Source organism: Spea bombifrons, chromosome 1, assembly GCF_027358695.1.
Source record: "Spea bombifrons isolate aSpeBom1 chromosome 1, aSpeBom1.2.pri, whole genome shotgun sequence".
Classification (NCBI taxonomy): domain Eukaryota; kingdom Metazoa; phylum Chordata; class Amphibia; order Anura; family Pelobatidae; genus Spea; species Spea bombifrons.
The window spans coordinates 82954280-82981672 of record NC_071087.1 but is presented as its reverse complement, the minus strand read 5'-3'; the positions used below and the strand labels follow the sequence as shown (position 1 = coordinate 82981672).

Below are 27393 nucleotides of genomic sequence, written 5' to 3'. Positions count from 1 at the left end.
TGGACACCCCTGCTGTAAAGGGAAGCTCACACCAATTTCTTTTAGTGATAGTATCAGTTTAAAAATAAATGTTTTATTACATAAATGTTTTATGACATATTAGTCATTTGTATGTGTTCTAGCTCTGTTAGCTAGAATTCCAATAGACACAAGGGACTTCATAACATTGTTATAAATGATCAGCTTGGTATTGCGATTTTGAGCTTATTTTTTCATTATTTTGTCAGATTCGTGGGGGTCAAGCCTCATTTTCGAGCTTTGTACGAATCGCTGAATTTAGTACCATAGCTACAGAGATCTCATGGAACAATCAAGCTTTAGTGGCCGCTTTCACCAATGGTTTACCTGGGAGACTCAAGGATGAACATGCTCCCAGAGAACTAGTTATTTACAGTCATTGAAGGACTGAGAAGGATTGAGCATTTGTGTGCACACACAAAAGTCCTGGCTTCTCACATTTAAAACTCACTAGATTCTACTGAACTAGGTGTTGAGCCTATGCAGCTAAGCATGACTAAGTTGTCAGAAGATGTCAAACAATACCTTCAGAAAAAAGGTCTATGTCTGTAATGCTGATGCAGACTCCAGTCAGGCCCAAAAAAACACCCACACCTGTAGTGTAGATAGTCCCACTTTGGGTATATTCCAGGACATCACCACACAAAAAAACACTTGTATACTAGTTCCTGTTTGTTCATCTTGGTTGGATCTTAGTATGCCTAAAGCTGCTCTTTCAATTCAGGTGCAGCTGGATAGTTCATCGACAATACTTGCCAAACAGGCAAACTTGTTGAGCTTGATGTGGGAATTTACCATTGCAAGCAAGTACTCCACTGCTTCCAGTGAACACCCACTTAGCTATTGCTGCCATTGATGGGAGACCTCTCAAATCAGCTATCACCCCAAAGAATACCATGATTCACAAGGAGAATTAATTGTACCTCATAGCCTCCCCCATTGGTCCCAACTGCAGATTACTACCTTCCACTCATTCCACAGCTTCCATTCATACCAAATTTCTAGACCTTCCTTCTCCCTTCAGTCAACATGCGGATATTTTCCTTAAGATGGGGCAAACAAATTTCCTCCCTACAGACCATATGATTGCCCTATTGATCTTACTGGTACAGTTCTGCCTCATGGTAGAGTCTATCTGTTGTCCCTGTAAATACATTACACAGAATTTGGAAAGGGTTTCATGAGGAGGTCCACTTCTCCGGTTTACATTTTTGTAGATTTCTTTCTTGTAGATTTCCCGGTGGGCCGGCCAGTCCGAGGGCCGGGCAGCCGTGCGTGCAAAGTTCAAAACAGCCGCTGAGCGGCTGTGAGCTGGATTGAAGACGATTGTCGTGCAGCACTCAGGCTGCCTTCGCCTAATGAAATTAAAGCTTTGTCCCATGTCTTAAAAGGGGTGGGACGAAGAGCTGAGCCAAGGCCATTGGGTGGCACGGTGCAACCACGCCAGCCGCTTTCATTTCATGAACGCTGGCCTCCACCCTCTGCCCCCACCAGACACCAGGGAGTCAGAAGCACTGGTAAGTTGGGGGGGTGTTATATGGGGGGCATAAGGCTTTTCTGGAGGCAGAGTGCCCCATGATATGTCTTTTAACCTCCTTTATGCCACTCGCCTCCAGAAATGCCTTTTAACCCCGTATATGCCACTCTGCCTCCAGAAATGCCTTATACCCCCCTATATGCCACTCTGTCCCATGGTATGCCTTTTACTGCCAAAGTGACATATAGGGGTATAAGGCATTTCTGGAGGCAGAGTGGCATCTAGGGGGTATAAGGCATTTCTGTGTGCACCAGAAATGCAAAAACACTGTCCTACCGGAAATATTTATTTTATCCCTCAGTTTCAAGAACATATGTAGTTTCCACTTCTATTTACTTTGGCATGTAAAGGAAATATTGAGGATTTTTTCCTTCACTTGTACTATTATATAATGTTATGCCTACCTTGCGCAAAGCTTGGGTATGCACGTTAATGCATAGGAGACGCATTCAGCCAAACGCATCTCCTGAGTCATGAAGCGTGACACTCAATGATCATATGTTTTAATGTGCATATGATGGCTGGAATGTCTATTTAACTTGTCCTGAATAACATATATATAAAGGGTCAGCTGTTTCCTGCCTAACTATAACTATAGAAAGACTACTACATATGTCCTTTGTGTGTTTTGCAGGTGAGGGATACTATCATATATTACGAAAACAACGTCCAAATATTAGATTTTCACTTTGTGTCTCATCGCATGCACATGCTGTATACACATAGAGTATACAGCGGGTGAATGTATATAATGGAGATTAGAATGTGTGCTCAGTAGCCAGGTATGATATAATATGCTAGAATAAAGGGAAAGGCGCAGTTCCACATACAGGGTGAGCTATGCTGCGTATTCACCATGATGATGCATCCAGGCAGTGAGCATCATAGCTAGACATTAATTACTGAGGTGAGATCAAACGTAACCACACAGAGGCATTACGGTAACTTCTCCCATCCTCCCTCCTCTCCTGGCCGGAAATGGCCCCGTACTTCCGGTTCCCAGCGATCCAGTCAGGTGGAGCACGGAGCCTTCAGGAGTAGGAAAGCAGGTAAATGCACCTGCGTCGGAGACGGGATTGTTACGAGGTTTTCGTGTTGTTTGTATGAACTGAATGTGAAGCGACAGAGCTAAGTACGAACCCACACCTGGGCAAGGTAGCTGCAGTCGTTATGCGCGGCTATTTCGGGGGAGAGGGTCAGGTATGAAACATAAATAGGGCAAGGCATCCGACATGAGAATGCTGTGTATACGGTGTATGTGTTTTCGGGGAGCAGGGGCAGCTTTATGGTTCCTGTTGGGGAATTTGATCTCACGTTAGATGTGTTTTATGTCTACCAGACGCTTATGTGTACACACCACGGACACACACATTAATATATACAGTGTGTGGGGCTGTTTCTGTTCTGTTGTGGAGTTACTTCGTTTCTTTGGCGCTTTTACCCTCAAACACATTGTGACTGTTTTATGATTAAAGACTTACTATAATGTTATTACGCTCGGGATTCCAGACATTATTTGCAGTACGTAAGGTATGCAAGTCCTCCTTTATTTCATGACCCCGTTCTTTCTTTGTGTTATCATTAAGTAACCCTTAACATACTGGTAGTTAAAATGCTTCTTTTTAAATCAACACATTTGGAATAGCTGGCGAGGCGACATTACTTCCATCTGCAACATACTGAGTGTTACATGCGAGTAATAGGCAAAAGCGTTACTGTCCTGGTCCTCTCATTAAAGTGCATCCTCTAGATTGTAAGCTCATGAACAGGGCCCTCTTGACCTAATGTAGTGGGTCACCTTTGTCATTTCTGGTTTTGAGATACCCTTTGAATGTATGCTGGCTAAATCATTGGATCTATGTTATATGACATGAATATATTAAGAGATGTGTTGCTGTGTGTTCGAACCTCTGGGACTTGGCTGCATTGGTGCAAAACTCATCTGAATTGTACAATTTACAGACTAGCAATATTGCATTAATAACGTTTCTCGTGCACTCAGGATCCTGTGTCAGACTTCATTATTATTAATATGCGAGCTCTGATAGATCATAAGCTTCTATTGGTTTGTGTAGGTTCTCTTGGCAGTACTGTCCACCTTTCTCTTCCCCTGCCGTGATCCTAATTGCTCTATTGTCTAGGGTCATACAAAGTGCTGTCACACTGGGTGGCAGCAATTTGGCCTCCGCGGTAAGCCAATTGCTCCATTGGTACGGTCGTGTTTTGCTGTCTGTCAGGTTGTGAAAACGTGTTCTCCAAAATGCTTTGGTGATCTCGCGTTATCGCTATTACACTTTGGTGGTAATCAAAATGACCTGCTTTAGGAAATAAGGTAATACGTCAAGGAGAAAAAAATCTATGGCGTCTTAGGCTACGAGTGTCTTTCATTGGCTAAATGTCATGGGGTTGTTAGTCCATCATATTTAATTCGTATGATTAATTATATTAAGAATATTTTGCATGTGATCACTTTGTGCATTTAAAATTTAATTTGTATTAGCTTCGTGGCTGATTGAAAGAGAGCATTTTATACTTCATTTGAAAAATATCTTTTATATGTAGGAAATAGGGCTTATTACGAAGTTCTCTTCTTGCATAGACAAAGAATCACACCGTTATCTCCCTCTATTTGATGTTCTCGCATATAAATCAGGGCACATAAAAGGAATTCTATGCACACGAGTCCCGTACAGTAGACCTCTGTTATTTACACAATCTCTCCATGCTGTCGAACCCATTATATTGACTGAAACCTTCATTCCAAGTCAACGTGACTTAGATATTCACTTTCACATCCACACCTCCTCATTAACATGTCTTCCTTTCCCACCGTCCAGAGTGTTTGCCAATACTGTGCACTTGTTTCAGAGCGCGGGGTCCTGTGGAGGCTGCGCCTTAAGCTGTTCCTGCATTTTGGTTGTGTGCGTTCCCCATTAAGAGCGTGTAGTCATTTTGTTTAACTCCCTGCCTGACACATTTTTGACATTGTTTAAACAACTGTCATCTGTGTGACTAGGAAGGCAGATGAAATGAGGCTCGGGCCACCCAGGGCAATTTGTTTTCTTCCTCCCTAAACCCATTCCACCGGTCACTTAAGTAGTCGTAACCCATTTGTTTTCCAAAGATCTGTCACTTTACATTTCTTAATTGTGCCAGTTGGTATACTTTTATAAACCTTTGTAGTGTTTTATCAATACAAGTGTCTACGTGTTAGAATTCCACCTTGTGTATAAACAAGTAGCAGTAATGACATTAACTTCCTGTTCCCAGAAATTGCTGTAAATTCTGCTCTATTAAGTGTTCCATTAATGGAATCTCTTTGCTTCTCCCAGCATAACGGTTGGTTTCAGAAAAGGGAGAAGAGAGCAGCACAGGGATATGTTTTGTTATACAGGGTTTGCTACTGAATGCATCTAAGATTCACTGAGCTAAAATACAGTTAAATGTTTAGTAAGTTAGATGTAGCTGACATGATAGATCAGGGTGACATTACTGGAGTTTATATATATATATATATATATATATAATATATATATTTGTTTTGTGAAACACAATTTCTCCCTCTTCACTTTGATCCCTACTGCTGTTGATCACAGAGCAGGGCTCCATTGAGTAGCGGCTCATCACAGGTTTCAGAAGGGTCTGGATAGTGCGGTTTCTGGGCCGTGTCAGGAATGAACATGTAACTTGGGATCAGTTAAAAGGTAGCTCGAAAGACACCTTGATCTCGCCCCTGCCAGAGCAAAAAACATAGGAGATACTATTACATATGAAGTAACAGTAAAAGGTTGCAAAGTGGTTACATTGAATTTTATGTATTTTTTTATTTTAATATCTTAATCATTCATGCTTTTGTCTTATATGCAGGATAGCATTATGTAAATTCCATACATTCCTCGCTGTAGTAGTCTTTACCACTTCTGCTGTGAGGCTGTTCCAACACCCTTGCAATAAAGTAAAACATTATATCTAAGCTCCTGACCTTCTAGTTTTAGGTTATAACTTATATTTAACATTATGATAGAACATTTGTGCTTGTGTTTGTCTTTATAAATCACCTGCATGGGAAATAGGAGTTGGGGGGTAGCTAAGTCATATGGGGGGGGATTCTGAAGAATTCTCCCATGAATTAGCAAAAGTGACACAATGGACATTTAAAGGGACCTGTAAGTGATCATATGCATTCGTTGGTGTGTCACTTTAAAAATGACATATAGCTGAATTCTTTTTTTTTTTTAAAAAAAACAAAAAAAACCTACAGATATGGCAAAAAAATGACGGACTTGCATTTTATTTATGCACTGAAAAAATGACTCATACAGCTTGTTAACCTTTTAGAGATCATTTGAAATAATTCAACGTGACTGGTTTAGAACGTAAAAGCCTTTTGTTATGTCATTGTTTAACCGTAATTATAGATAGATTTTTTTTCCATACAAATAGGGTTTCTTTACATACATACATCACAATATTTTTAGCAGTACAATTTAATAAAACCATGCAAACATGGGGGGAAATATCATAATTCATTTACCCATTGTATACTGTCAATGCAAAGAGATTTTCTTGTTTTTGTCTGGTGGGGGAATTTTTTTTTTTATCTTTTAGTTGTTATTTTGCACTTAGAGAGCTGTGTAACATGTCAATGAGATTGATGTGGAGGAATCCATCTGATGTCATCCCGTGGGTTCCCTTTAAATATTCATGTCATTGTTTGTTTTTCCCTCTCTCTCCTCATTGTGACATACTTTGGCCCTCCCTGCATACCAATCACACAGTGACCAGAAAGCTGGGATTTTCATTAAATGTTCTGCCTTCCCCAGAGAGAAGATATTCAGTCATTGGATCTTAGGACCAGTTGCCTTTCTTTCTTACGTAGAACGTTCTGGTGATCATGATAAGACTAGCATAGTTTGTGAAATTGTGCAGACTCTCGGTAGCTCCCTTTGCAGTATTCCCTCCTCCCAAGAACTAATTCTGCTTGAGAATGTGCAGTATTTTCAACTAAAAGCCTGGATGTTGAATGGTGAATTTTGACAAATGCTCTTCTGAAACCAACACTTGTGTGTAGCTTTAAGAAGGGTATCTATATTAGATATACAATCTGACTCAGGTTTTCAGGAATGGTGTCAAAAGCTTAACCTGTTGACGGCTTGGTTTCCTTGAAAAAGTTCTTGACTTTGGACTTGTCTTATCTGACCTTCATTCAAACCCACCCCAGATGTTGCTTTATGCTTCCTTTCCACAGAGCTAGCATTTTTTGCAACTGTTACTCACTCTCATAGTTGGAGGCCTTCTGGCTATCAAGTCGCCTTTCATAATCATTCATAACTTAAAGTAAGGTTTTCTGTCTACAACCAGACTTTATGGCAAAAGGTATATTCTTGTTTCCTTAGGGGTCAAGAGGCACTGTTACTTATCACCTTACATAATGTTGGGAATAACTTGTGTTTTCTGGATATTCAACCTTTTGTATTGAGTTCTCTTGACAGAACTACTTGTTTAGGACAAGGAAGGGTTCATCAGTTTCCAAAAGAACTGTGGCAAGGTAGTCCAAGATGACAATCCATGAAGCTTATATTGCTGATGGATCTCTTCTGTAACTAGAGACATCCACTGATGTCATTAAATATATATATATATATATATATATAATTTATTTTTATTTTATTCAAATGTGTGTTTCTTTTCTTACCCTCCTTTTTTGTTGACATCATGCTTTTCTATAGGATACAATAGAGGATTTAAATATTCGTGTTATTTTTGATGTCACGTAAACACTGATTTTTTTATTGGTCATGTTTATGATCTCTTTTTATATGTTTTGTTATGAGTAACTACTTTAAAAGCCGTTAATGTGTTCTTATTTGTATTTAATTATAGCCTAATTGCTCATTGTATGTGCTCAGTGGAGTGTTTCTTATGGCAAGAAACACTCCATATATATATATGGGATCCATGTATAAAGTGGATATAGAGGCAAAAGGTGATTGTTATTGACCTTATTTGCATGTACTTACCCAGAATCCCTTGCGGTTGTGGCAGCACCATGAGGTTTCTGAGGGAAAAACAAGCCTTCTGGCTTGTCTGGTGTCTGTAGATGAGTGTTTAACAATGCTTCTACTACCCATGTATAAATAAAAAGCTCCCTCCCCCCACACCTTAAACACATTCTTTCCCTGCTAGGTTTTGCCTAGCTGTATACGCTTCAGTGTTTTCTACCTGCCACGCTGCCCATATTCCCTGTCATAAATATCTTCACATCATGTACTCAATCTGTATACCCAAAACGCTCTGTTACCCTGTGAGAGCATTCTGCGTGAATGTTATTCTTATTTTATTTTACTGTACCAGGGATAATGTCAGAATATTCTGTTTAAATACACTTTATTTGTAGCCTTGTGGCATTTATCATGATACGTTTGTCATTATTACAACAGATTGATAACAAAATTCAAACTTTCTTATAGTTGTGAAAGTTACTTATTGTCTTATAGTTGGTGGCAAATGGGTATCACGTACAATACCAAATGTATTAAGGTGTTAAAGCAAATTGCACAAACTATTGTGAGCTTTTTTTCTTCTTTCAATTGTATTTTTGTTTTCAAAGTCCATAAAGACGAATCAAGTAAGCAAATAAACAGAGAGGAGAAAAAGACAAAAAAACCAACTATTGTGAGCTTTTAACAGGTTTAATGGAGAGTTGCTTTAAGCTTGCCATTTATTGTATTTGGGAAAGTAAAGTGGAGTTTAATGTTACAGGGTATAGATAAAGCATGTTGGATTGCTGCATGCCTTTTTGGTGCCTTATAATTGTATGAGCGTGCGTGGGAGAAGACATGATTTTTGACCTGTCTGTCCATGTGCTTTTGGGATGCACCCAATGAAACTTTTATTTCTCTAAAAATACATTTCTGTTGTATTTTGATGTTAACATAAAAAACTTGGTAATCAATGCTACAACTAGCATGCCGTTGTCTTTCCAATTTGTCTTGATATTTTGAGAGTAAGGCTGAGATCTGAGCATAAACATGGCCAGACTAGTATATTTCATATTCTTACTAATGCTGTCTGATCAGCGGCAGGAGAGAGGAGAAATCATACAAATACATTGAACAAGATGTTCTAAACACACATGAGGGTTTCTAATACATTTAGGGCATCTTTACATATTTTTATGTAGTATAGTGAACTATAAAACTGTATGGTCCTATTGATTATTATTACCCGATGTATCCGTTTGTCTTAGTCTGTCAGTTCTAGTCATACCCCTTGAATGTGTGTAGTAAATGTAGAAGTGCTGGGTGTTGGCACTATATTAAAAAAACAAACAGATAAGAGCAAGTCCCAAAAAATGATAAATCAGGATGCCTTCTTGCAATGCTTGGTGAAGGGGGTATGTCTCCTAAAGAAAGTGTGTATTCCACACCCACATTTGCATTCAATATGGCGATTGTTTGCATGCGCTGATTTCCGTTTATCACAAAAACAGCTTGCTGTTAAAAACTAAGCTTTATAATGTTTGTTTTTTTAAATGCCCTAAACACATGTAATGTTTTCTTTGTTTTAATAGCTTTATACACAAGCCAGCCAAAGTAAGCTGGCCTGTATAACTAGAATTTGTTTGGTGACCCGAGTGGTTCTGACCTTTAATCTCTGCACTTTTGCACTACATCTCTACACATTTCAAGGTATTTCGGCCAGGTCCTGAATTGAGGATATCCAGATGCCTTCATCTGGAGCTCATGCCAAATTCTGACAGGTGATGAGAAGCATATGCCCAGCCCCATAATAAAGACTCCATGTTCAGAAAGAGCCTGTTTGAGATGTTTGTTTTTTCCCCCATTTTATTTTTAACCCCCCCCCCCCATTTGTAAGCCTAGTTAAAAGTAAAGTGAGTTATTTTAGATAATCAGGGCCAAATTACCACCCTTAAGTAGGTGAGAGGGCCTTGTGAGGAGTCTTGTGACTTATTAAAATAAACTTTGGGAGAAGTAATGTTGGGAAATAAACATCATCATCAGTATCTGATGGGAAGTACGTTTTCATAGTTATCAAGTTTTTTTGTTTTGTTTGTTAAGCAGGTCTAGTTTTTTGTATAATTTGTTTTTACGCAGCTGCCTATTCATTTGTATGTGTGAGAAATAAACACTCTTATTTCTTAAAATGTATGTGGTAAACAATACAAATGCTGCTTGTTAATCAACCAGCAGGACACTGTGACTATTGAAAGTTTTCGGAGGTAGAGAGTTCCACAGAGCATCACCATAAAGAGCTCGGTATGGTGGTTGTAAAGGGAAAGTCACCCACGACCTCGCATCACTGACAATACCCGTAGGAGCCAGGCCTGCAGATATCGGAAGTTTACTGGAACAAAATGAGAACACTGGTGATATATTGATATAGATTACGATAGAAGAAAGAGGGCATTACCTTTCTTCTATCCTTTTTTTAATTAATTCCTTAGGATAGTTTTATTTGTCAGTATTCTAGCTCCTGGAACATATCTGTGTCACGGTGGCCTGCGTAATGCATGAATCCCCACATACCATTGTATGTGATGTGTTTTATGTGAATGTTTATTTACTTAATAGACTGAGATCTTTCAGTTTGTATCTGCTCTCAAAAAATCATGTTAACAAAAGTAGCCCGGTTAATGTATGCAAGTTAGTTTAATGAAAAGACATGTTTGGGGGCATAACATGTCATCACCGTCTGGTTTAATGATGGTGCGTTACAGTGACAGATTTAAAGTGAGAGGACGGTGAATCCTAAAAGCACCTCCGGGCTAGAGTGTATGTGTATGTGACGTTATTTCAACATGGATGTTTTGGGAGGAATTTCTGTTTTAATTAGGAATGGCTTTAAAACAAAAATCCATTGGCATGTGAAACGGAATTTCCATGTCTTGTTTTTCTGCTTTCTAAGACAAATACTAATATTGCTGACTCCAGTACTAAATATTTTCCTGCATTTGGCAGATTTTCTCACGGTGTTCTACTGCTGATGTAGAAATGGCCAAATTGACTCTATCGTTTGAAAAATGTATAGTGCAAAAAGCAACCTTTATTCTTGTTTCTATTTTGAGTCCAGTTGTTGATTTCAATCTACGTTTCAGTGGTAGAGCCGGTTGTATAAATACATAACCCCCTTTTTCCAATTGCTTGAATTTTCAGTATTGTCGACATTTTTACGCACACACACATTTATTATAAAAATAAAAGGGTATTTCTGTAATTTAAGATAACATGCCCAAAATCACTCACTACTCCTCATTCTCTCTGTCCTGTCGCCATCATCTTCTTCTTGTACCGCTCCCTAAACATTAGTGTCCACGTCCATACCTAACATCACAATACCTAGACAGACAGGAGGATGCTGATGCTGCGATTGTGTGCCTAATCTGACACTGAGAGCAACATGGTTACTGTTCAGCCCGTGAGACCTGAAAGGCATAGAAAACTCACCATCAGACCTGAAACTCACGCTGCACCAGAGCAAACCTTGGGGATAATATAATAAAGTGAAAACAACCCAAAGCCCCTGCTGACCACAGCCGTGCCGTGCACACGATCCCAGAGCAGCAAATGCACCATGACTGGGCCTTACTTCTAGGTAACTCCCCCCCATCCAGGCTATTATTCACACACATACCTTCACTTGCTAAAATTCTATTAAGATAGCCCAGAATATAAACAATGATTCTGCTGCGGACTGACGCAATCACCCGGGACATTCTGTTTTTTTTGTTCAGTTTTTGTGAAAATGCAGAAAAGGGACCTCAGTTAAGAAACTAAAATATAAGAGTCGTTCGATACATGTGAGTTTATAGAGGGAGAGGTTCTACTTCCGTTGTCTAAAGTAAAGACAAGTAATCGGTGGGGCATGATGGGATACACCCCCCAAAAAAACCCTACAACTTGGTGGTATAGTAGCAAAATCATTAATGGATTTATTTAACCAGTCATTGTAATGGGAATAGTCTCAGAAGATTGGCGAATGTTGTGCCCATTCACAGGAAAGGAAAGTAGGGAGGAGTCGGGCAACTACACACCTGTGAGTCTTACATCTGTAGTGAGGAAATTAATGAAAACTGTTAGATAGGAAATCACATCATTTCAAGATCAGAAGCAACATGGGTTTTCCTCAGGAAGATCTTGCCAAACAAATCTTATTGATTTTTTTGATTGGGTGACTAAAGTAATTGATCAAGGTGGTGCAGTAGACATTGCGTATCCGGATTTCAGTAAGGCCGTTGACACTGTGCCACATAGAAGACTTTTAAATAAACTGCAATCTCTGAGTTTAGATCCCAATGTTGTTGAATGGATTAAGGAGTGACTGAGTGGCAGACAACAGAGGGTTGTAGTCAATGGCGTATATTCAGAGCAAGGTCTTGTAACCAGTGGGATACCTCAGGGATCTGTACTTGGACCCATTCTCTTTAATATTTTTATTAGTGATATTGCTGATGGTCTTGATGGAAAGGTATGTTTATTTGCTGATGACACAAAAATTTGCAACAGGGTTGATGTTCCTGGAGGAAGAAGCCAAATGTCAAATGATTTAGGTAAACTGGAAAAATGGTCAGAGCTGTGGCAATTGGCATTTAATGTAGATAAATGCAAAGTAATGCACCTGGGGCATAAAAACCCAAGGGCAGAGTATAGAATATTTGATACTGTCCTAACCTCAACGTGTGACGAAAGGGATTTAGGGGTAATTATTTCTGAGGATTTAAAGAAAAACTACCACAACAAGAGGGACATGTTGTTAAATTAGAGGGTAAACGGTTTAAAAGTAATATCAAGAGATATTATTTTACTAAGATCAGGGCCTGCCCAAGGCAAAATGCCGCCTGGGGCGAATTTTAAAATGCCGCCCCCCCTACCCCCCTCTTATCTACACTTCCTGTCCCTGCCGCCCCCCCCTTGTACTTACCTTTCAGCAGTCCTGCGGCGAGTCTGCCCGTTCAGTCTCGGTGCTGGCTTGTAATGCTGAGCGCCGGAAATCTTCCGGCACTCAGCATTACAAGCCGGCACCGAGACCGAACAGGGAGACTCGGTCTCTGACAGCTTGGTAAGTGAAAACCACTCGGCGCCCCTCTCTCTTTAGCTTTAAAAAAAAATAATAAAAAAAAGGGCTTGGGGTGGCAAAGTGCCGCCCCTTCAAAAGTGCCGCCTGGAGCGGTTGCCCCACTCGGCTCCATTGTCGGGACGGCCCTGACTAAGATGGTAGTGGATATATAGAATAGCCTTCCAGCAGATTTGGCAAAGCTTAATACAGTAATGGCGTTAAAGCGTACTTGGGATAAGCATAAGGCTATCCCAAATAAGACCAGGGACCGAATGGTTCTTATCTGCCGACACATTCTATGTTGCTATGAAGGTTACAGCACTTTTTTTCTGAAACACCTACAGTCCTTTTCAATCACTGTTTGTGCAGTATTATATGTATGTTGGCCTGAGGTAAAATTGTGATTCCTTCTCTACCATTAGCCACTTGTCTGTACATTGACACGGCTTGGTGATTAACATTTGCCTGCATGGACATTAAACATCAACCTGTACCACTATCCCATTTACTCTATAAAAAAAATAAAGGCAAACTATCCAATCATGTTACAATTATACCCTTTAATGGTCCTCTGATGACAACCCTTAATAAATCCCATGCTCAGGGGAGCCCGCCTCCTGAATACACCAGATGATTAGCGTCAGACAGGTATCCATGCACACACAGCACAGCCGTATGCGAATAGAAACTTGTAGGAAGCATAAGTAGGTCATATTTGACATTCCTCAGCCAAGCCCAGTTTTGGTTTCTGTTTCACCTTGGGTTTAGCTGGTGTGCGTGTGTATATATATATATGTGTGTGTGTGTGTGTGTATATATATATATACCGTATTGGCTCGGATATAGGCCGCCCCCGTATATAGGCCGCACCCTAAAAGTTTGGTGCTTTTTTAAAGAAAAAGTTTTTTTTCTTTAAAAAAGCACCAAAAAAAACATGCTGCCACTCTGTCCCCCCCCCGAGATACGCTGCCACTGTCCTCCCTCCCCGAGATACGCTGCCACTGTCCTCCCTCCCCGAGATACGCTGCCGCTGTCCTCCCTCCCCGAGATCCGCTGTCCTCCCTCCCCGAGATCCGCTGCCGCTGTCCTCCCTCCCCGAGATCCGCTGCCGCTGTCCTCCCTCCCCGAGATCCGCTGCCGCTGTCCTCCCTCCCCGCGATACGCTGCCGCTGTCCTCCCTCCCCGCGATACGCTGCCGCTGTCGCTGTCCTCCTCTGCCCCCCCCTCCTCGACTTACCGGAGCAGACTCCCGGGTGTCTTGCGGGGCCGGCGAGGGACATCTACGCAATACGCGTATGCAACTTCCGGTACTGGAAGTTGCATGCGCGTATTGCGTAAATGTCTCCCGCCGGCCCCGCAAGACACCCGGGAGTCTGCTCCGGTAAGTCGAGGAGGGGGGGGCAGAGGTAAAACGCTTAGATAACCTCCCGTGCCGGCACCCCCCCCCGTGGGAAGTGCTGGCAGGGGAGGCTGTCTGAGCGTATCGGGGAGAAGGATGCAGGTCCCCTGCACCGCTGCGGGGGATCTGTATCTTAACCCCGCTGCCTGCCCGGCGCCCGGGACTGCATGTCCGGGGCGTCGGGCGCTAGAGCCCGAATATAGGCCGCACCCCCACTTTAAAAACTTAAAGTGGGGGAAAAAAGTGCGGCCTATATTCGAGCCAATACGGTATGTGTATATATATATATAATATATATATATATATGTATATGTATGTATATATATGTATGTATATATAATGTTTATTTTTTTCAAGCAGACATTGTTAGAAGGCATTGCTGTGATGTGAAAGGGTTAAGATGTGGTCAGACTTCTCCTTGCTGGCCATATCCCTGTTGGCATAGTCTTATTATGCTGTAATCAGACAGTAACCAGGGGCTCTTAAAGAAATGTAGCTAAGCAGCATAGCGCATGGATTGACCTAAAGAAAACTCAGTAAAGTGTTTTAAGAGTTATAGTCCACCCATGAAAAAGGACTGTATAACCAAGCGCTAACCCTCATGGTCCATCAACAGCCTTCATAACACTAGATTTAATCTGTAAGGTGCTTTTCATTTGGTGCTCCTGATCCTTGTCAGTTTGTTGACACTCGGGATTGATTATCTTGTAAGATCATTTGGGATGGGGTGTTTGCTTTTATCTCGGTACATGTTACTACCACGTAGCTATGTTTGTTTTTAATTTTGTGTTTAGTGGTTCCCAAACAGATACTTGTCTGTTCAACAACAATATTGCATTGTATTACGTACTAGTTGATGGATTTCCACGGGTCGATTTCTCACGGAAGGGTTTCGTATTTGTTTCTCAATGTAACTCTTGGCATTCCCAATGTTTATCAGAGAAGTAGGGCGAAGGTACATAGAAACAATTTCATTAACTCTTGTATGGCCTGGCTTATGAAGATAACTATGACAATCCAGTAGAACTGATATGGAGCAAGGCAGTACTTTTGGACAGAAAATAACTTGCCATCACGCAATGGCTACATTATGACTCTTGTCCACAGTGGCTAATGTGGAGGGACTCTTCACATCAGCTTCACGGTCAGAATTCCAAACCATCTAAATGGCAACGGTCTATTCAGCAGCAGTTTACACCGAACAACCTGGCTAATAAAAAAGTGAATAATGGCAGCAATGACATCGAATTTGATGGCAGATAAGAACCATTTGGCCTATCTAGTCGGCCCATTTTTTTGTGAGCTAATGACTCGGACCTTAATCATCCCCTAGTCTTGTCATAGCTTTATGCCTGCCCCATGGATGTTTAAATTCCCTCAATGTATTGGCCTCTACCACTTCTGCTGGGAGGCTCTTTCATTTGTATACCACCCTCTCAGTGAGGATAAAACTTCCTCATGTTAAATCTAAACCTCTGACCCTCCAGTTTTAGATTATGATCACTATAATTTCTTATTATTTAGAATAAATTAATCTACTGCACTTTAATTTTAAGTTTTCTTCTCTGTTAAAAACAAAATATTTAGTTTTTTTTATTAGTATTACAGAAAGACCCTATGAGATGATTACTGGCTTTATTAACTAACCTCAACTTCACTCATACCAGTGTTCACAAATCCAAGCTTCTGTGTGTGTGTAATAAAGTGATATATATATATATATATATATATATATATATATATATATATATATATATATATATATATATCACACACACCACATATAACTATATCTGTGTGTGAATACGTATAAGGCTTTAGTACTGTATTTTGCCCAAAACACACAGGCTGAAATGATGTGATTTGGCAAAAATTTTAGATGATTTGAGCTCTGATAATATGTTCTTGTTTTAACTTGGATAAATGTCATGTCATTGCTGCCCCACTTTAAAGGATCACTCCAGCATCTCGACAGCCCCCTCAACAATGAATTTATTTGAAAGTACTTTCATACGTATTCATTTAACCTGCACAAAAAGAATAAAAATGCTTTACCTCACAGAGGAGATCTGGTGTCTTGCAACACTAATCGGACCCCTCCAGAATGCCCACTGAGTGTGTGAAAACAGGGCAAGCGGACACGGGGAAATCTCCAGAACCCCCTCATGCATTTGCAAGATAACGCCGCAAAACTTTATAGTGATCACTCAGCTTAAAACTGAATAGGATTTTTTTCAGGTGAAATGTGTGCAGACATGAATTATACTTGGCTCGGTAATACAAATAAAAAAAAATAAATAAAAAAAAGTAACAATTATCAAGCATCGAGTTATATCTGATATAAACCCACCCGTGAGGTGTCCAGATCAAGACACTTGTGTTGGAAGAGCGGCACGGCAGGGCCAGCCCTGGAAGATGGTGGGTAGTCATGCACTACCTTCAGCAGAGCCTCTTTGCTCTTGCCCTTGATCCCCGTTTCCCGCCAAAAGCTGTGGTCCAGTTTCCTTGGACAGTTCCAGAAAGCGGGGACTGTTGCAAGCTATGATCTGAAGTATTTGTCATGGCGGTCACTTGAAGCATAGTTATTATAAAAAGCTAATGGTAAACGCCACTTGGTGATAACATTACTGTCTGATGCTTCAGGCTTTTACGTCAAAACTTTCAACCTGAAAACTCGCCGCTAAAATTGAGATGAAGCTGTGAGGTCTCTGTTGCGTAACACTGGATGAAATGCTCTTCATAAACTGTTATATAAGGGCATATTTCTAGTACTGATTTTGCAACCGTAGTACAGAAGGACATGTATGCGGACTGCAGTTGGCAGGAGGTTAATTTCACTCGGTCTCTCAGGAAAGTGGACTTTGTTTTGAGATAATTAGCTCCTCCATAATTGGTGGAGGAAAGTGCAGGTCAACCAGCAGGGTCCAATCTCTCAGCGATCGATATGTCTCCGCAGTGTAAGGTTGGGATCAATGCTCTTAGCAGCAGGCACAGCAGGAAAACATTAACAAACTCGGCTGAGTCGCCTCCTGTGGCAATTACGGGTTGCATGTGTATCTGGCCTTAAATCCGTTCACCGCGGCCCTGATCAGCACTTTATTGTACAACTTACTCGATACTGCATGGTATCTAGAGCCAACCCGACAAACAATTACCTGTGCAATTAAGGGATTCAGGAAAGCACATTTCTGCACAGAGGAGTTTTGGATCAGGGGGCATCCATCTGTTATGTGTTTAAGCAAGTGTTATTATTACACATTATGGAGCAATGTGTTAACCAGTAAAAGCTGTGGAGCAGCAAGGTGAACATGAAAATTGAACGGAGGTTTGCAGCCTTCACCTGGTAGTAGTCATGGCATTGTTTAATAGAGGCTACTCTACTGTGAGTGTTTGGTACGCGTTCTTCCAAAACAAGAAGCTGCAGCTGATTTTCTCCTCTGTGGTCCAATGATCACATGGGCACATGGTCCTGAACGGACCCTCACCAGTAGAGTTTAAGGCTTGCGCCTTACAAAAATTACAAATACCATGTATAGGGAGATTTGTCCAGCCGAACACAGCTCCTGCATGGGAAAAGGCAAATGCAGAATCTCCTTGTGTATTTGCAAGCTGGAGACTGAGCCATGTCACCATGTGGATCGGTTCTTCCACAGCCTTAACTTCCTCCAATACTCTGTATACAAGGGGTTATCTGTGGTGTCTCAAAACAAAGTCCACTTTTCTGAGCCCGAGTGAAATTAGCCTCCTGCCAACTGCAGTCTGCATACATCTCCTTATATAACAGTTTATGTAGCGCATTTCATCCAGTGTTATGCAACAGAGACCTCACAGATTAATCTCAATTTTTGTGGCGATTTTTCAGGTTGAAAGTTTTGAAGTAAAAGCCTGAAGCGTCAGACAGTAATGTTATCACCAATATAACAGGATCATACATCTGGCCTCATTCAATGACCTCTAGTCATCATATAGCACTTTCATGCATTTGATAGCTGAGAGTGTCCCTGTAATAGAATCTCGATGTCTTCGATGTGCAGTTATTTAGACCAAAAATAAGCCGTTTTCACATTACCGCACAAATGTGGAACCATTTGGCGTAAGCCCAAAGGTATTTTATTTTGTATTGCCTAATTGTTTTCATATAAACGTCCCAAACACAAATTCACCGTGACTTGTTTGATGTGAAGGCTATAGCACCTGCATGCCGAGGTAGCTCGGGCTGAGAATAACACCTTGCGATGATGTTGCCGTATGGCTCGTCATGGTTTGCTTTTCGTCTTTGTTCTTTGCGTGTATTCTGACTCTCTTGTTCTTGCACTTAGTACTGTCGTTGGAGTTGCCAAGTAACGTTTAACGCATCTGCAACTTATTTGTTTCAGATTGTGCTGTAAATGTTAATAAAAACTGCAAGGCCTTGCATCCAGAGTGCACTAGCAACAAGGCGAAGGTAAGTGGATCATTTAGTCTGTGCTAGGTGTCTCATGCTGACTTATTTATTTATCAAGTGCTTCGTATACTGTAAAGTCTAGTTTTGCCTCGGACATCTGAAGGGGCATCTTACGCATCTAAAGGAGTGAACCAATGCGAATACTTGGTTTAATGTCTACGCCAGCTGTCGCTGCACAGACCCTAGACAGCTCTGCTTTTCCTCTAGATTGCTCATTCCCCTGTTGCCACGGCTACTGAATATGCCAGACTTGTCCTTTTTTATATGACTATATTTCTGCATATCCAGCATTTCCTCCTATAGTTGCAGGATTTTTTACATTATTATTTTCACGCCTAATATTTTGATCACACATAAATACTTTATATATATATATATATATATATATATATATATATATATATATATATATATATATATATATATATATTCTGTCTTTAGCATCCTAGACTCTGTTATGGTGTCATGCTTTCTTGCTTTTACATTCCTTTCCTTTTTCTGTATCTTTTCTTTTGATTTCTTTCCATTCAACTTGTATTTTCCTTTTTTCTTTTCACTTTGCCTTCCTTCCCTTCCTATATTTCTGTCCTTCCCTTCTTTCTTTCCCTCTTGCAGACGTCTTCTTAATCACCTTTAAATCCACCTGTTGGAGTGCTGCCACTGCGCTCCTCTAATCTGCTCTGTGCATCGCCCTAGTTCCTACTGCATGTAACCTTGCTCCCGCTGCCCTTGCTATATCTTCAGCACACCTCATCCATCCCCTTATGTAGAGCAAGCTTGGTTGGAACAATTATTCAAATAGTTTAACAAATGAACAACAAGTATCTTTTGCACATTGACTTCCTGTTCATTTTAGAAGTTTGCAAAGTAAGCATGGATCGCTTAAAAAAAATAAAAAATTAAAAAAAAAAGTAAAAGTGACGTCAAGAAGTGTCACATAAATGTCTTTTGTGAGTTGGTGCCTTTGTGCATTTCGCAAAACACATTTCCTCTTATCAAGATCTGAATCTGGTGGTGTGGCTCAACACAGCGACGCTTGGGTATAGCTTCCAAACACACTAATATTTGTGTACTCCATGTTTTCCATATTATTAGAAAAATACAGCCAGTTTTGTAATTGTGTTGCTTGTATTAGATAATTGAATAAAATATATTTTTCAGACATATTTAAAATGACCCTTTTTTCTGTGTTGCTATACAAAGCAGTAGGACTGTCTATTAAATGAGCTTTTTGTCTGCATTTCGTACAGAAGGAGAGTTCCCAAAAATCTGCAACATCTTCCCAAGGCCCTTTGTGTTATCAACAAGGTACATCACCTGTATTTTTTTTCTAGTTTCCACAACAGCCTTTATTTATTTACAGGACAGGTGTCCACCGAGGGAGCTGGAAAATATGGTGTACTGGATAAATGTGAATAAAGAGATGCTTAAAGGAGCACTTCAGCCTTATTTTCATGTTGTATGTTGCAATCTATTTTGCATGAACTCTGGTGAATTTAATGCATGCAAATAAGTGCAGGCACGTTTCTTTTTCTTATTTAACTGATCCCATCCGCTCTACTGGAAGCAGCCTAACCCAGAATGCTCTTTGCACATGCTAAGTTGTCACATTCTAGTCAATGTGAGCTGAGCTTTCTTTGAAGCCAATGGCAGCAGTAGTAGCATGTGTTCTTTGTGATGTTTTACTAGCATACTTGCGATTGGCTGCTACTTGAATGACTTCAATGGAAGTGTACTACTGATGTGCTATCTCCTGATTTCAGTCAAGTCTGCCCGTTTTTCCTGATGTAAAGACACCAAACTTATCAGTCCTTTTGAGCTGTCTTAGATTCAGGATAGCTTTATGCCTATCCCATGCATGTTTAGATTCACTCACTATATAAGCCTCTGCCACTTCTGAGAGCCTATTCCATTTATCTACCACTCTAACAGTAAAGTAAAACTTCCCCTAAGCCTTTGGTCTTTTGACCTCTTGTGCCAACCCTTCACCATTTTATTAGCCCTTCTCTGATCTCTCTCCATTTGGAATGTCCACATCATTCTGCAGATGGGGTCCAGAACTTTTCACAATAAGTGTAACTTCTTTCTGATACTTGCATGGTTTTGCTTGCCTAACGCCTCTGAAATAATTACTCCCAAGTCCCTCTTCTCAATTGTTGCTAACACAATAGTACCTCCTGTTCAGAAAAACTATAAGTGTTGCCCAAGGGAAACATTTGCCGCTGCTTTTTCTTAATGTATGTACGTGCAGGTTGCAAACACTGAATGTGAGGTAATATAAACCAGTACTCTGTGTCCTACCCATTAAGTTATTACTCCTTTTGTGTCAGCAGCCTAAGTAACTTTTGGGCAAGAAGAAGAAGGGAGCATCGGAACTGAAAGTGATATGTATGTTCTGTCACCTTTTGCTCATTTCCTCCCTTAATAAAATCATCAACTAAAGAGATTAAAAACTAAAATAACAAAGTATAATTACTTAAAGGTAAAGTCTGTGTGTGAATGTATGTATAGTCTACAAAAGTAGATATATTTAGACCATTTCACAGACTCTTAGCATGAAGTAATCTTGTGTGATTGCCATTTCTGAACAAGGAAACAATGTCTGATTGCCAACCCCAGTGATAACTGCTGTTGGATATAATAACTTCCCTTTTGCCTCTTAACAATTGAAGGGAACAAACCCAATAAATGGCAATGATAAGCAGTAGTTAGCAGCAATAGTGCATGCATTATTCAACATTATTCATAAATCTCTGCTTTTCAGAAAGTTAACGGTTATTACTATGCCTTTCAGATTTTAAATGTAAGTATAAAACTAAGCTGCCAAAGTCCAGTGTGATGATTACTTACAGATGCCTTGGCAGGTGGGGACCAAGTTGTTTAAAGATGCTTTGAGTTCTTGAACAGTTAAGCACCTGGCCTGACCTCCGTACAAAGGAATTATAAGTAAAATGGATTCATGTAACCCTCATAGAGAAACATCTCAGAAATGGTCATTATATATACTGCCCAATAATCCTTTGTTTGATTGTAATTTGCCTGGGCGATAGCCTTTCAAATGTATATTTAAGTATTGCCCACATTGAATATACTAGATCTCCCTGTGGTTTGGCATACATAATACGTTATTCTAGACCATTGTTTAATGCAATGCCAGGTGTATCATTTCGCAGCATAGTCAAACTGTTCAAGGTAGATGGTACTTCAGAATCTTAATTTGCCACTTCTTACAGCGTTGGCATGCCAACATGCCTGCCAATACACCAGTATTGTAATAACAGGGCGCACTCCGTGGGGGTGGCCTTGACTTCATCATATTAGTGGCTTCTAAATGTCTGTGGGTTCCTGTCTAGATACAGATATCTAATATACTAATATACAGCAATGCTCTCCCTTTATCTGTATGTATTTATTAATGGATCCCCCGGATTTTCTTATGCTGAACTGTGTACAGCCCTTTTCAAGTCTTTTTCATGTGAAACATAATACATATGACATTTTCAGACATGCAACCGGTTTAACTCTTTGTCATCCTACATTAATATGCCTAGGAAATCCCATCTAACTGGGGCTTTGTGACAGAAGGGACTGTTGCCATGAGACAACCCGATTTACATGCGTCTGGCTTGTAAAGTGGACTCTGCAGATAAAGCGGTTTGTCTGATGGCTACAATTGGGTGTTAATCAGCTCTAGGTGAAAATGTTTCTGTGACTGCCAGCCGTGCAGATGTAGTCGATAACGGTTAGTTAAGCAGCAGGGGGTGGTTTCTAGAATCATCGCTCGAAAGTTTCAAAGCTGGGAATCGAGGGACTCTAGATCAGATTGCTTTGGAGTGAGCAGAGAGTGGGTTCAGCATGGGAAACGCAAGCCTCAGAAGGGAGAAGGGAGCCTGCTGCCGGTCAGCACCATCCAGTATCTCCTTCTACAGTGCCTATCCAAGGAAATGGGGAAGGAACTTTGTGCTGGAGAATGAGCTCCTCACATTTCGCATCTTCTCTGCTCTGCGGCAGAAGGCAGGGAGAAGCTTCCAGTCAGATGTCAGTGTCCCTCGTTCCAATGTGATGTTTGCCTCTGTTGCAGCATCCCTGAAGGATCATCCCCGCATTGCCATAGTGGGACTCGAAGGGACTCATGCACCAGCACGGGGGCTCGGAATGACTGTCACCCATAGAGGAAACTCACGATTTGAAATACAAGCAGCTTCGGGGAGCAGAACCAGGTAAGGCAGGAGAAACCTTTATAGCTAAATAAAATGCACGACTCCGTGTTGGTAAGAGTGTGTGGCTGGAGGATGGAAGCTACCAAGCTTCTGTTGGGACCATGTGTAATGTAAAGTAATAGAGTTAGAAAAAAAAAAAGGGTTGTGAAAATGTCTCCAGCGTAAAGCATGTTCTAATAGATCTGCAGTGATCTGCATAGACTTAAATGTATAGTCACCTGCCAAGCCTGTTGCATGGAAATTGGGGACATGAACGGCCGGCTATACAGCTGTGACTGCTGTGTTCAAACTAAAGTGAGACATTGTTTCAAGGTAGCTAGAATTTAAACTGATTTAAACCCTTAAACAATTCTATTAAGCTCCTCCCATTTAATTAATGATTTCATCCATGAAAGGCCTCCATATTCAATAATTATAATCATGTTTTAGAAAATTAGCTCATCTAATCCAATAAACCAATTTTAGTAGTCCATATGGATCCCCTGGTAGTTGAACAATTACCCTGTTACTTTAAATGGACATTTTAGATGCACCCCTGTTTTGAAATTACTCTGAAGTGTTCTGTAATCTCTCAATGTAATCTTTCTTCTATGTGGCCCCCCCCATGTGTATTTGCACCTTTTGCCACCCCCCCGGCTGAATGCGTTCAGGAGATGTTAGGCTGATTCGTGCGTATGATATACTTACCTCCAGTCAGCTCTGACGTAGGCTTGGCAAACACCGCGGGCGAGGTCTGTTTTAACCCCGATGCGCATGTGTAGAAAGTGCACCCATTAATTTATTTTGGAGTGCTTCCCTGCCACATGATTAGCTGTGCTACAAGGCTGCATCTTGTTTGCCAGGTAATTGCTTTAATTCTTATTTTTATTCTTATTTTTGTGACGGAAGAATGCATGTTAAAGTACACACAGAGTACCTTTAACGTTCATCTATATTGGGACTGTCAGGAATATTCAGCTGTCCCTTTTAAAAGGGACTTATTTATTCATAATCTGGAGATGATGGCAACAGAAGGATATATACCTATGTATATCTGTTTTGCTAATTCCAGCACCTGTATGTTGTAAGGCAGTGGTGTCACGGACGAGGCAGGGCGTATAGTTGAAATGCTGAGCTCTGTTGCCAAGCAGCACCAGTGTCTTATTAAAGATTATAGTGCAGTTGAAGGGGGACATTGAAGAGACGAAATCTTAGATCTGTTTCCCTTTAAATGAAACAACACTTTTATTTTATGAAACTACTTTAACTGTGCATTCAAAACTTACTGTTTATGCCCATCATAATGCATAAATAGTCAGGTGATATACTTAAGCCAGATCTACAATTTTAGGGATGTGGGCCCCACACAAGTCATTAGAATTGCAGATCTTCTGTGTAGTCCTCGTTGACACAAGGACTGTTTTGAGTCCATAGAATGTCCTTTGTCACAAACACGTTAACACTGTGAAAATAAGACAATCATCTTCACACACAAATGTTTACATAGTATATTTTATCCTTCTTTGAAATGTCTTAGCAGTGGAACAGCAGCAGAGATGGATGAAGTTGATCCAGGTTTCACAAAGGTGAAGATCTTCACAGATGATAATGTTTCATTAGCGCCGTCCAGCACTGATTCCATATTTGTGGAAGGTGAGTTCCATACTACTACTAAATATGTTGCAGAGTCCATGATAAATCTATTACTGTGTTCAGATTTTTCAGGTTTTTGTTTTGTTAGCCCATCCTATCGCCAATCTGATCTCAGATTAATACAGTTAGGGATGTAATTTAAAGGGATCACATTCATTTTCTTGATGCATTGCTTTGTGTGCTGATATCTGTACTAGTCACATCAAGCAATGAGTAGAACAGTGAACAGAATCTTTATCAGAGTGCTAATCACTTGAACTCCTCTAGTGCCCGCGTCACTTGGCTGCATTACAGCCAAAGTAATTAATAATAGATAATTTGACTTCTCTGTAATTCTTAACACGCTTGATGGTACGGATGGATTCAATAGAAACCGAGAAACCCTCTTCAGCCACACATAGCCGTACATGGATGTTTGCCCTGTCCAAAATACATTTATGTAAATGGGATGCTACTGTACACCGCTTCAGTGGTATATTAGTGTAATTGCATGTTAAACACAATAACAGGTCATGGCCCCAGAACTCCTTCCTCCTTTCTCCTTTCTCCTTTCCTAGCCCCTAATGCGAAAATGTTTTTTCAAAGTTAGACTGGAACAGCTGTGTTCACCTGAAATAAGAGAGGATGGGAGTTGTTTTCTGTAAATGAACTATTTGTGAACAAACACATTTGCAATGTCATAAAAATAAAAGTGTGATTTATGAATTACATTTCTTCGACCTTTTTAGACAAGAGACAATCACTCCACCGTGGTACTAACAGTTGCTGCTGCTGCTTTGTTTTTTGCCCAAGCATACATTAAATGAAATACATTTTCTTCTCTACACTGTGGATTTCCATTAATCTCTCTGTAATTTCAGATTCTTTCTTTTCATCTGTGAGAGCTGAGTTGGAAGCTGATGCCCTCGAATTTGAGACAGAAACATGGAGCAGCGCAGTAGAGCCTCTGTATGCTAAAAAACAAAAGAAAGATGTTATCAAGAGACAGGACGTCATATATGGTGAGAAACACAGGAGCCTGAAATGTTAGCTACCAAAAATGAATGCTTTGCTATATTTGAGACCCACATGTTGGAATTGTAATGGCACAAGAAAATCTTGTATCTGTTTTACTTAAAATGATTGCACTTTTAATTTGGGTGTTGGCATTAGTGGGAGTCAATACCAAGATTGGCAGAGCCAATTAGTAGTGTCTAGAGTTGGCTTTTAAGTAGCGATTCGTACCAATACAAGCTCTTCATATGCACGCTGATTAAACATGTGCTGTACAGCAATGGAAGTCAACACGTGAATCCCTCCATCCTTGAGAAGCTTTGGTTCCAGAAAATTATGGGTGGTGCTGATTACCAACAGTTTTACAGTGTTATGTTCCCATACATATACAGTACATGAAATCAGTGTATATTGCAGTGAAAACATTCCATGCAAACCATTAGACCAAGCCGTTTAATATTTTGTGTTGCAGAGCTGATGCAGACCGAGATGCACCATGTCAGGACCCTCAAGATTATACTAAAGGTTTACTCGCGTGCTCTGAGGGAAGACCTCCAGTATGGAAATAAAGAAATCAACCAAATATTTCCCTGTGCAGAGGACCTTTTGGAGTTGCATGGACGGTTCCTAACGCGGTTTAAAGAGAGACGTAAAGAGTCCTTAGAAGAAGGCAGTGATCGTAATTACATCATTCAAAAAGTTGGCGACATCCTTGTACAACAGGTAGGGAAACGAGGACATAGCAGAGTCAAGGTTCTAAGTCATTTTAAATTGAATTGTAAGCGTGTAAAAAAGACAAGAATGCAAAAGACTAATTCTCATCAGTTACTACAGGGCTTGACAAATTTTTTGTGAATCTAGGAGCCAGGATTTTTTTTAAAACTAACAGTTGGTCAGGAGTGATCTGATCATCATCAGCCCTCTTACTAAACTCACAGCATTTGACCTGGAAGCATCCTGGACTTTCAGGTCAGTGCTGATTTTTTGTTTTTCATTTTTTTTTCTAACTCTTTCAATGCTGATGTTCCATTGGAGCACAGCATTGACTGATATTTAGTCCCCACAATGTGCCATACACAATTGTGGCACTGAAGGGGTTAACGCTGCACTGTGGCTCTCATGGAGCGATCAGGCAGCAGGGGAGGGTTGGGGCTGGTCTCCACACTCATGTGGAGACCGAAATACCCTCTCCCCCTGTCCCTGAAGCTGCCTCTGGCAGCTGGGACGCAATTGCTGGTCTATAGACCAGCCATTGCAGGGAGGAGTCTCTTTGATGACTGCTGTAGGCTTCTATGCCTACAGGAGTCATCAAAGGGCTTGTGGGGGCTCGTTTTTGCTGTTGCTGGTCTGCCTGGGCTTCCAGACCACCAGCAGCAGAGCCCCGTACAAAATGGGAATTAACCCCTAAAATGCCGCCATCACGGCATTGAAGGGGTTAACGCTGCACTCATGGAGCGATCAGGCAGCAGGGGGATGTTGTGTCAGGTCCTCACCCTTCCCCGAAGTTGTCTGTGGCAGCTGAAAACGCAATTGCTGGTTTGCCGGCAATCGTGTTTTCAGCCTACAGAATCACTCCGTGGGAGTGGTAAGAGGCTCGGGGGGGGGGCAGGCTCGGGGTGGCTGTGCTGGTCTGCCCAGACTCCTGGGCAGACAGCAGCAGCACCCCCGTGATCACCACGATTGTGGCGACATGGGGGGCATTTTTTGGAGGATGTAGCAGGCTGACAAACACCCAGGCGCCAGGACAAAATTCTCAATCGCCATGGCGACCTGGCACCTGGAATTTGTCGAGCCCTGAGTTACTATATATAGATAGATAGATAGATAGATAGATAGATACAATCACACAAACCAACATTCTACAATTAGTATTCTTCCCATCGGTAAACTTTAAGTTTCTTCATGTTTTTTCAATGCTGAAACAGCCAAAGCATTCTGTAATTATACTTGAAAACACCCAAAACAGGTTTAAACAGAATACATAAAAAAGGAGACGAGGGTGTACTGTATAATTAGATTGATGGTTTGTTTTGCTGAACATCCGTGACCAGCCGATAGGTCAGTGACACATGGT

The 27393-nt window shown here is 40.8% G+C and overlaps 1 protein-coding gene across 1 annotated transcript in view; it reads left to right on the top strand.

Moving 5' to 3' along the window:
- The window catches only part of ARHGEF18 (Rho/Rac guanine nucleotide exchange factor 18), a 91227-nt gene that overhangs the window by 50745 nt on the left and 13089 nt on the right, over positions 1 to 27393 (top strand). The window contains 6 exon segments of the mRNA XM_053468926.1: positions 18407 to 18474; positions 19725 to 19782; positions 22556 to 22694; positions 24214 to 24326; positions 25187 to 25327; positions 25792 to 26042. Coding sequence (XP_053324901.1) covers positions 18407 to 18474; positions 19725 to 19782; positions 22556 to 22694; positions 24214 to 24326; positions 25187 to 25327; positions 25792 to 26042 — 770 coding nt within the window.